General features: G+C 47.5%; 1 protein-coding gene across 1 annotated transcript; it reads right to left on the reverse strand.

The window, feature by feature from the left end:
• Positions 1-58: 58 nt before the first annotated feature.
• Positions 59-5,377, reverse strand: LOC134286361 (uncharacterized). Its single transcript, XM_062847973.1, has one exon. The coding sequence runs from the start codon at positions 5,375-5,377 to the stop codon at positions 59-61; it is 5,319 nt and encodes a 1,772-aa protein (XP_062703957.1).
• Positions 5,378-11,467: the final 6,090 nt, after the last annotated feature.

Consider the following 11,467-nt stretch of genomic DNA (forward strand, 5'->3'; position numbering starts at 1 on the left):
GGCGGTGCGCCGAGGGGTCGGCGGATCCTCAACATCCACCCCGCCTTGAGGCAGCGTCTCAATCAGGGAGAGGACACAGCTTCTGGACGGATCGTTGGTACTCTGATTTGCCTCTGCGAAGCGTGACGTTGCGAACCAGTCCTTGTTGATCCGGGTGAACAGCTACGATACGGGCCATTTCCCAAGCCGACGGCGGGCTATTGTCGTTCTTCACGAGAACCAGATGTCCAGGTTTCAGGTTCTCTTGCTTGGTTTTCCATTTGCCTCTGGGTTGCAGCGTGGCGATGTACTCGTCACGCCAACGTCGCCAAAACTCTTCCGTGTACCGTTGAACCCGCTGCCATCTATCGAGTTGGTTCATCTTGAGATGCGTGACGTCCGGTTCAGGCAGCAGATTTAGGGGCTGCCCAACCAAGAAGTGCCCCGGTGTAAGTGCTTCGAGACTATCGGGACTTGACGACATCGGGCAGAGGGGTCTCGAATTGAGACAAGCCTCCACTTGACACAACACCGTTGAGAGTTCCTCGTGAGTAAGCTTCTCGTCGCCCAGGATCGGTCGAAGCAGCTCCTTAGCGCTTTTCACCGCCGCTTCCCATATACCACCTTGATGAGGGCTTGCCGGTGGTATGAATCGCCAACGAATCCCGAGGTTTGTGAAGAAATGTTCCTTTTGCTTGACATGTTTGGTGACTGTCTCGTAGATCTCCTGTAGCTGTCGATCAGCTCCCACCAGATTCGTGCCGTTATCCGACCACACTTCGTTGCAATATCCACGGCGTGCAATCATCCTTTTGAACGCTCCCAAAAAAGTGTCGGTGGTCAAATCCCCTGCGACTTCCAAGTGAACGGCTTTACTTGAAAGGCAGACGAAGACAACGATATATCCTTTCATACACCGCGCACCTCGGGTGTTGCTGCAACGCACCAATATCGGACCGGCATAGTCCACCCCAACGTGAGCGAAAGGGCGACATGCTGTCACCCGGGCAGCCGGTAAACTTCCCATAAGCTGTTTTGCGGTCTGTGCCTTTTGACGACAACACGGCATACACTTCCGAATGTGCTGTTTAATCACTGTTTGACAACCTTGGATCCAGTACCGCTGGTTGATTGTGGCTGTCATCAAAGTTGGCCCGGCATGGCAGTTGTTTACGTGAATCTCCTCCACCAGCAGTTTTGTGAAGCGATGATTTTTCGGTACGATTATCGGATGCTTGACGTCGAAAGAGTACACCGAGTGCTGCAATCGTCCTCCTACCCTCAGTGTGCCGGTACCGTCCAGGAATGGGTACAGGCTTGCGATGCTGGATTTGGATGGAACTTCATCGCCACGAACGAGAGCCTTGATTTCGCTTTGGAAGGAGTCCTGCTGTGCCAATCGGATGAATTGCAATCGCGCCTCATGCAGCTCGGATGGCAAAATTGAACCGGAGACCTTGCTGCTGCCGGTAATCGTGCATCTCAGGTTGCAAACGAATCTCCTGACGCGGGCGAGCTGCCAGCAAGCGGCGGAAAGATTGGATCGCCGTTCCAAAATCTCCCTTTCGATGACGTGTGTCGTTTCTGGAAAGCTTACGGTAGTATTGAGTGACTGATAGCGCTTACGTACCTCTAGAGTTTCTTCGTCGTGAGTATCATCTGGTGCGTCTCGGTTCCACGTTGAGGAATCGTCGGATAGCCATGGGGGCCCTGACCACCATAGCGGATGGTTGACAAGCTCCAACGGAGATACGCCACGGGATGCACAATCAGCAGGATTTTCCTTGGAAGTGACGTGAGCCCAGTGCTTTCTAGGCAGGATGTCCAAAATCGAAGAGGTTCTATTTGCTATGTAGGTGTTCCACTTGCGGGGGTGGCCGGACAGCCACTGCAATACGATGGTGGAATCCGTCCAGGCGTACTGATTGATTTGGAATCTTTCGAGTGGTGTTGCTACTTGCTGCATGAGCTTCGCCAGCAGTTCAGCTGCGTTGAGCTCCAGACGTGGTATGGAAATTTGACGAACCGGAGCGACCTTCGTTTTCGCGGCGAGCAAGGTAACATGAACTTCTCCGTTGCTGTCGACCGACCGCAGGTATACCACAGCCGCATATGCCTCCTCAGAAGCATCTGAGAAACCGTGCAGCTCGATGCGTCCGTTGTGGTTTGCTGCCCACCTAGGCAACTTGACTTCTTCCAGTAGATGCAGATTCTCCTTAACCTCGATCCACGCCTCTTCGATGGTCGGTGGTAGCTTGTCGTGCCAGTTGAGATCGTAGAGCCAACATTTTTGATAGAGGATCTTGACTCGTACAATCGCCGGTGCGAACCATCCGAATGGATCGAATAGCTTCGCCGAGTCCGACAACAGCTGGTGTTTCGTGTTCGGCCCGTCGGTAGGCATGGTCACTTTGAACGTGAAAACGTCCTCGGTTGGAAGCCAGTGTATCCCAAGCGCCTTCACAGTGTTTCGTTCGTCCGGGAATTGGATCGGCATCGAGGTGATGATGGTGTCCGACAATGATCCCAGTACTTCAGGCGAGTTTGAACTCCATTTACGAAGAGTAAACCCAGCTTCCCCAAGAATCTCGTTGATTTGCACGATGAGCTGCATTGCTTCTTCCGCCGAATTCGCACCTGATGTTAGATCGTCGACGTAGGTATGTTTCACGACTCGTTCCGCTGCTTCCGGGTATGTTGATTCGTATGCTTCAGCTGCCTTGTGCAGCGCTGCCATCGCGAGGAACCCTGAGTTCTTCAAACCGTAGGTAACGGTAAGAAGACGAAAATGCTGGATAGGCTTATCGGGTGAGTCTCGCCATACGATGCGCATGTAGTCGGTGTCGCCAGGGTGCACTAGTACCTGGCGGTACATCTTCTCGATGTCCGCTATGAAGACCACCGGGTACGATCGGAATCGCAGCAACACGTCGAACAGATCTGCGTTGATGTTCGGGGCATCCAACAAAATATCATTGAGCGATACTCCGGTCGTGGTAGCAGACGACCCATCGAACACAACCCGGAGTTTGGTGGTGATGCTGTCCTCTTTTACCACTCCATGGTGCGGCAGGTAGTATGCCTTCGAGCAGTCGACGTCGACCTCCGCTGGCGGCACAATCCTCATGTGGCCTAGCTCTTGATATTCCCGCATGAACGCCACATATCGCTGTTTGAAATCGCTGTCATTCTCGAATCGACGTTCCATGCATCTCAATCGCCTGGTGGCGGCGACCAGAGAGTTTCCCAACTTGAGCTTCGAGTCATCCATTGGCAAACGGACGATGAAGCGACCTTCCTGCGAGCGTGTGAGAGTGGAGGTGAAACCTTCAACCACCCTTTGTTCATCCTTGGTGAGTTGCTTGGGATTGTGGAGTTCCTGATCCTCCCAGAACAATCGCAACGTCCGGTCGATGTCAATCTCTTGGTTCAGATTGATGACCGAGTGGTAGGCATGAACACATTCCTGTTTCGCGAGCTTACCTGCGACCATCCATCCGAAAATGGAACGTTGTGCCACAGGAGTTCCGTTGTGGTTCTTGACCTGTCCTGATTCCAATACCGACAGGAAGACATCGGCTCCAAGAATAATGTCGATTGCTCCCGGCTTGTTGAACTGCGGGTCGGCCAACTGCAGCCCCTGCAAGTAGGGCACATTGGATTCGCTGAATCGCTGACACGGCAGGGTTGCCGTCAGTTTCCCTAGGACGTAGGCTTGAGTGGTAAGCTTGATTTCATCCTCGAAGCGCGATGACAACACCAGCATGACCTTGCCGGCTGTGCGACCGACAACCTCTGCGTTGACGCCGGTGACCTCCAGTGTAGCGTTGCTACGTCTCAACCCAAGACGCTTTACGCACGCTTCCGTTATTAGTGACACCTGCGAACCGCTGTCGATTAGTCCTCGTACGTCGTGCAGTTGACCGTCATTGCCCTTGACACGTACCACCACCGTTGGTAGTAGCGTAATTGTAGATTTGTCATTCACCGCCTGTGTTGAGTTGACGTTGACCGACGACGCTGATTCCAGATTGGATTCCTGGTTGGGCTGATCCTGCTCCGGTTTCTTGACAGCTTGTGTTGCCCCCTGCGTGCACAACAGGGTGTGGTGACGTTGCTTGCAATCCGTTGAGCGGCAGACAGACTTCGATGGGCATTTCTTCGCTGTATGGGAGAAGCGCAAACAGTTGAAACACAGTTTTGACGTTTGTGCCAACTCTCTGCGCGCCGAGACGTCCATTTCCTTGAAGCGGTCACAGTGATAGATCGGGTGATCCTTTGAACACTTGGCGCATGTTGCCGATGACGCGTTGGTATGGAAGGTTTGCACTTTCTCGCCACCGGGTGCTCTGGAGTACTCCTTCTTTCCGGCATCCGCCTGACTTGGCCGCTTCGTAAAGGCTGTGCACGTTTCGAGTGCATCGCAGCGCTTTTGCAGGAACTCCAGGAAGTCAGCAAACGTTGGACTGTCGACATCGATGATTTTCTGCGCCCACAAAGATCTTGTTTCCTTGTCCACCTTCTCCAACAGGAGGTGGATGAGCCACGGATCCCTCGATTCGAACTCATTTCCAAGAGCCTTGAGCTGACGGATGACATCGTCGGATGTGGCCACCAGCTTCTTGAGCCCGGACACGGTTGACGTAGATGGTTGGTCGATGAACTCTCGAACCAGGGCAAACACGGTATACTTTTTCTTGTTGTAGTGGGTCTCCAGTGTTTCCCAGGCTTCTTTGTAGTTGGCGTCACTGATAGGGAACGAGCTGACCATTTTCTTCGCCTCGCCGTCCAAGTACGATAGCAGGTACTGCATCTTCAGCGAGTCCTTGAGGTCGGTCCTGCTGTGGATGGTGCTCACGAACAGGTCCTTGAAAGAATGCCAGTACTTCCGTTCTCCCTTGAACACCGGGATGTTGAGCTGAGGAAGCTTCACGTTCAGTTGGTGGTCCTGATGCGAAGCCGGTCCAGCAGCTGCTGCTGCGGGGGGTTGAATTTGGTGCATGATCAAGGCTTGCTGAGTCTCGACGAGAGCTCTGATGGCATCCCTCAGGTCATTGGCGGATTCCCCGGTTTCAGCACTGTAGGTGGACATCCGGTCCTGATTATCCTGCAGGAACGCCGTGTATATTCCTTTCGCCTTGAAGTACACCTCGTCGAACTGCAGCCGGTAGTTAAACACCGACGCGACGTCTTCCAAATTGCTGGTGCTCTCTTCGATCGTGGTCTGGATGCCGTCGAAGTTTCCAGCAAGTTCCGTGAGCTTATCCTTTCGCTCCTGCACCTCTTCGTAGGTGGGATTCCGGGTGCGGAGGGTTTCTGCGACGGAGAGCTCCCATTTCGCCTTAGCGAACATAACCTCCCTTTTCGCCCACAACTTTTCCAACTCGCTTTTGTCCATAATAACCGGACGCGAAGGACCAAAATGTACCGGAGTGGACTGTAGCGATAGGGGAGGGACAAACTTGGACCGGGAACCGACTTCCGGAACGACCGTTACTAATTCGCGAATACTTTTTCGGGGTTTTCGGGACGGGTTATAAAAACGCGACCGAACGATTGTACATGTTCAACTTTAATGTTTGTTCGAATAAAAATGTTTACATAGGCTTTTGTTCTTGAATAATTGTGTGGCATATGAACATAGAGAGAAACAAAGTTTATAGATTGGCGGTGCGCCGAGGGGTCGGCGGATCCTCAACAGGAGGAGTGTTGAGAAACGTAGTTACCCTTTGTATGTAGTTCACTACCCTAAGCAACCCTAGCAACCTGATTGTTTAGCAGGAGTAATCAGTTAGAATAAATTTTCATTACTTGTTCAAGCTCTTACCGAACTAGACGTTCTTTTATTCATTGTCTCACAAGTAGATTCCTTCGAGGAGATGGAGGAATTCATCTACCGCGGATCCTTACTGACCGCTGACAACGCTAGCCGTGAAATTCGAAGGCGCACCATTAGTGGAAGTCGTGTCTACTATGGGCTCCAGAAGAAGCTGCCGTTTACAAAGGTCCACCCACGCATCAAGTGCACCATGTTCAAAACGCTAATAAGACCGATGGTCCTCTACGGACACGAGATATGAACCATGTTCGAGGAAGACCTGCAAGCACTCGGAATTTTCGAGCGACGCGTGCTTATGACGATCTTTAGCTGTGTGCAGGAGAATGGCGTGTGGCGGCGAAGGATGAACCCCGAGCTCGCTGCACTTTACGGCGAACCCAGCATCCAGAAGGTGGACAAAGCCGGAAGGATACGGTGGGCAGGGCATGTCGCAAAGAATGCCGGACAACAACCCTGCAAAGTTGGTATTCGCGACTGATTCGGTTGGCACAAGAAGGCGTGGAACGCAGAGCACGATTGACGAGCCAGATGGAGCGTGACTGGGTGAGCGTTGGGCGTGACCGACGATGGAGAACGGCAGCCATTGGATCTCATTGTAAGCCACTCAATGAGCCATTTTACGAAGTGACAACAATGTTGATGATGATATTGATTTTCTCGGGTTATTGGACGCTACCTCCTGTCAAATTTCATTCATAAAATCGGCTCGTAAAATGGAATACAGCGAACGATTGTTGCTTTTGTTTTTGTGCCTGCTTGTCAGCAACGATAGCAAACTCTGGCGAATGGTTGGAAGCCACACTCGCATCGCGAATGATCGACCGACGATGTAATTCGTGAGTGACTTTGCATAGGGTGCGTGTACCAATTATGACACTACCTAAGGAAAGCTATTTATACAAAAATAACGAGAAGACCAACGAGTGTCTTCAATAAGTTAAAAGACAGCTTAGTTTCCATACTTTACAGGAAAAATATAGAAACGGAGCCAAAACTACTTTTAGTATTTATTAGGGGTAGGCGGGGCATAATAACACCGCTAGCCATGATGGTCTCCAATAGCGGAAGGTCCGAAAGAGCTTGAAACTATTGAGAAATCATCATGTCTACAGGTCGTAAGCCCTGATAAAGTGTGGAACGTTTTGATGGCTGTGATCCCTGACCATCATGTCAAAACCCAGGGATACCCAAGTGACCATACTGTTAGGGTGTAAGGGTTGCATGTGTGAGGCGCATATATTGACAGGCATTGCTATGGACTGTTAGGGCTGAGTAGGGTCGAGGAATGGATCTACGATTTCTGAATTATACTGAAAAAGTCGTGATTCAGCAGTGGTGGCACCGCGTTCCGCTTTTGTTCGGCCTTGGTGGTTTGTGTGGGGTGGTGCGTGTCGGTGTGTGTGTGTGTGTTTTGTGCGTGCGGTGCTTACAGCTTCAGCAGGGTGGTTACTTGGGTAGTGTGGGATAATTGGGTTTGGGACTGAGGGGGTCGTCGTTGATAAGGCCGACATCATTGAGTGCTCAGTGTTGGCGGTTGTATTGGTGACGATTTCTTCAGCCTTAAGATCTCATTTATACCACGCACAGATTTTTGGGAAGAGGGAGTACTTTGTAATGCAAGAGAGGGATTTAAACTCTGCGTTACGGGTTGGGCGAGGTCATGCAGATAGACTCAACCCAGGTGACCGTGCGGCTCGGACAGTGATGCATGAATGAGTGCGGTGTGGGTGAGGTGCGCTGCCCTGTGGGTGCAGTTGAGTCCGGGTTGGAGTGGAAAGAGACCCTTCTCTACTCTAGGTCGGTTTCGGTTGTACGGGCGTGGTAGTGTTTGTCTTATTTGTGCCGTGTTGTGCATGATTTGCGGCTCGAGCTGCGTGGTTACTTGGGAAGTATTGTGCTCTGTAATCTAAATTTTGGTTTTAAGGTGAAGGTAAGGCTGGGCTGTGCCTCGGATTTGTTGGGCGCAGGTCGGGAGAGCTGGTGGCAGTTTGTGCTGGGGGGTTTACTCGATTGGTTATTCACTGATGGTGGCCAGTCGATCGACTTATCGGCGCTGCCTGTCATTTGGTTCTTGGGGTTTGTGCTCTCGAGGTTCGGGGCGTTGCTTCGTTGTATCTTCGCTTTAATACTAATATTCCTTGTTTGATTTAACTGACTGTTTTTTACAGGCGTTTAACTCATTCTATTTCATAGATTGCCAAATTTAAGGGTAATGGTTCAATAGGGTGTTAGCTATCCGAGTGGATTAGAACGAGTTGGCGCCTACAATACACCAACACTGGCACACACACTCCAATACTTACACGCACACATGCACCTACAACTAGCTGTAAAAGACCAGTGGGCGGGACAATGGTGCCTACCCAACAGTTGTAGGTGGGGTGTTTGGCTTAGCTACATGACTTGGTCCGGCAAGCCCATAAACATCAATTGGTAGACGTATTGCCTAGTGAAAAGACAACGCAGATGGGCGAAAGCCAGGGGATGCGTTGATAATAGCAGAATAGCAGAATTAGGGGTAGGCGGGGCATAATGAGCAGGTGGGGCATAATGAGCACCTTGTATTTTCACTATAAACCTTCAAATTAACAAAACAAAATGCTTGATTGTAGCCTTATTATCTAAAATCCAATGAGTTGATGACAAAACATTAGTCAAAAAATCCGTTTACCTTGAAAAATTTATCAAAATGCGTAAAATGGTCATGTACTGGGAAAATATTATAAGAATCAGGTAACCTAAAATAAGGTTTTTGGTATCGAAATCACAACTTAGTGGGCATCTATCGATTTTCTTGATATTCCCTAGGCCAATGAAATGTATTTGTAACACTTTTCAACTACCCAAGTAACACACATGTTATATAAAAGTTACGACAGCGCAAGTTTTGGTTGTATAGAAGTTTATTTTACGTTATTTCAACACAATGTTAGAATTACGTAAAATAAACTTCTATACAACCAAAACTTGCGCTGTCGTAACTCTATTATAACATGTGTGTTGCTTGGGTATTTGTATAATTATTTTGTTGAAAAAATATGCTTCAAAGAGTTGGTAGTAGGGTGGGGCAGAATGAGCAACTAGTGAAAAAATAATGAAAATGGTAAACATCTTCCACAAACAAATTTTAATTTTGGTTTTCTCTGTTTTGATGCATATAGTAAGGTTTTGTCTGTAACTTTCAATTTATTAGCTTTAAAATTTCAGTATCTGTATATTATCACCGTTTAAAAATTCCTCAATAGAGGACTCATTGGAACCCCACAGTTCCCTACAAACTAAACCCCGTAATCCCTTCAAATTCTCATTGATTGTTGCCGGTATGCTTTATCATTGACAAGAATAGTCAATTAGCATTTGATTGTGTACAAAACTGATATTGATCATCCTGCCCCACCTAGGGTGCTCATTATGCCCCACCCCCAAAACGCAACTCACGATTTTATACGTTTTTAAAAACATAAAATTATACAACATTTATAACTTTATTCGGAATTTCAACGATTAGCTTTTGTCAGTCAAGGTTCAAATGAGGATTGAACGTTAAAATTACACATTGGTTGCACTTAATTTACTGGATTTGGTGGCAAAATGCTTAAGCTGCTCATTATGCCCCGCCTACAGCGTGTGCCAATGATAGGAACTCTGTACCAGTTATGGTTACATTTTTTAATTTCGGTTCCTTTTCGCACTACCTATTTGCATGCATTCCTTATGGGGTTAGCCATAACTGGTACACTATGGCGAAAAAGGGTGCAAGAAAGCCGAAATTTTAAGGAAAATGATTTATTTCTACTATGATTTGAGCCAAATGTGGAGTTTAACCCTTTATAAGGCAGTGGCAACTATATTGCCACCTACTGTTTGTATTTTTTTCTGTTTTATAACAATTTATTTCGAACTTTCTTTTTGGTTAACGCAAAATTGGGATTACTAACAACGCCTGGTATTTTTTTGGTACTAAACAAAGCTTTAACAACAATTTGGGAGCCATTTGTAGCTTTAAAAATGGCTAGATTTCAGTAACAAATTTTGAAAACGACGTATAATCAATGCTACACCATTGATTATACGTCGTTTTCAAAATTTTTTACTGATTTGACCGCGTGAAGAAAATTAGCTCAAACTTATTGAAAAATTATAGATTTGGTAAATATTTTAAGAAATAATATAATTATTGGTTGCCATGAGCTGAACTACAACGTTTATATTATGGGTTGAACCCTAATCTACTTTAAAATCTCTTTTCTGGCTTTGTGTCGAAGTCAAATGAAGAAAAGTACCCTAAACGGGCAGTGGCAACTATATTGCCACCTAGATTTTAGCGAAGACCACATTATCAACAAGACTTGCAGCACTGCTGAAACTCGGGAGTCACTGCTAGCAGCGCCACCCCGGATGAAGGTGGCACTATTCATGATAGTGTGTGTAAATTTTCATACTCGCACCAATACACTCTTACACTTTTACACACAGGTACCACTTTAGCTCACCAGGCAGCGGTGCCGTCGGCGACGCTTGCCGTTAGTATGGGAAAATAATAGAGTTGCACGTCTTCTTGATTAAGTAGTCTTCGATTTTAGCGAGTTTCTTTCAAACAAAAATTGTTTTGTACATGTAAACATGTATATAATCATTTCCATAATAGTATGCGTTGACAACTTTTCTAGTTTTCTCGGCTTTATAAAGGGTTAAATGAGTGCGACCATCTTTTGTGAACGTGATCTGTTGTCCACAATTTTTTTCTTGTTGATTGACATCGTTAAAGGGTGAAAATGTGGCTTGTCTCACTGTGTTTTGTGTTTTCGCTGCTCCGTTTTTTTCACGTTAAATAGTAATTAATTGAGCATTAGTTATTCCGTCGCGTGTGCCCAGTCGAAGGCGGATGTTGAACTACACATGAAGACAACAAATACGCCAAATAAGAATTGTCGTACTACTCCTAGAAGCTGAAAATAAAGTGCAAGTTGCGCCAATCAACGATTCATCCATCATTGCTATCCAGTGGTGTATTTTTTGCTACCGCTCTGCTATACAATGGCAAACCGATTTGGCTGTGGTAAATGCTCTCTCCCTATCGGCGGATTGGATGAGCGCCTTATTTGTGATGACTGCAGTAAGCAGTACCACATGAGCTGCATGGATATGAACCCGTATCAGCTGCGAGTTTGCTTCGAATTCAATAACGTTGTGTGGTTGTGCGACGCTTGCCTGTTTTCATTTCGTAAGCAACGATCGGCAAAAAGAAATGATGAATCGAGCTGTGTGGAACGAAATGACAAAAAACACGAAATTGAAAACACCGTGCACCAACTTCAGACCGAGTTTGTGACAATGAAGCAATGCTTCGTTGAACTGCAACAATCGTTAAACAGTCAAAGCGCTAATAATAATCCTGCCATCCCATCTACATCTACACCCAAGTCTACACCTCAAACAAACTTCAGCCGCGAAAGAACTGTATCACAGCATTTCAACGATTCTTCTCAGCTGCGGATGGGTTCAAATGCCGAAACTATATCAACTGGATCCCGCAAGTTTTGGCTGTTTTTCACCAGAGTGGCAAAGCATGTTTCCCCAGATGCAATACGTGAAATGGTATCACACTCTCTACGACTGAACGATCAACCCGAAGTTGTCAGATTAGTG

Source organism: Aedes albopictus, chromosome 2 (assembly GCF_035046485.1).
Source record: "Aedes albopictus strain Foshan chromosome 2, AalbF5, whole genome shotgun sequence".
NCBI classification, from domain to species: domain Eukaryota; kingdom Metazoa; phylum Arthropoda; class Insecta; order Diptera; family Culicidae; genus Aedes; species Aedes albopictus.

Bases quoted from the DNA above. Each gene is read 5' to 3' on its own strand.
- LOC134286361 (XM_062847973.1), bottom strand. From the start codon at position 5,377: ATGGACAAAAGCGAGTTGGAAAAGTTGTGGGCGAAAAGGGAGGTTATG.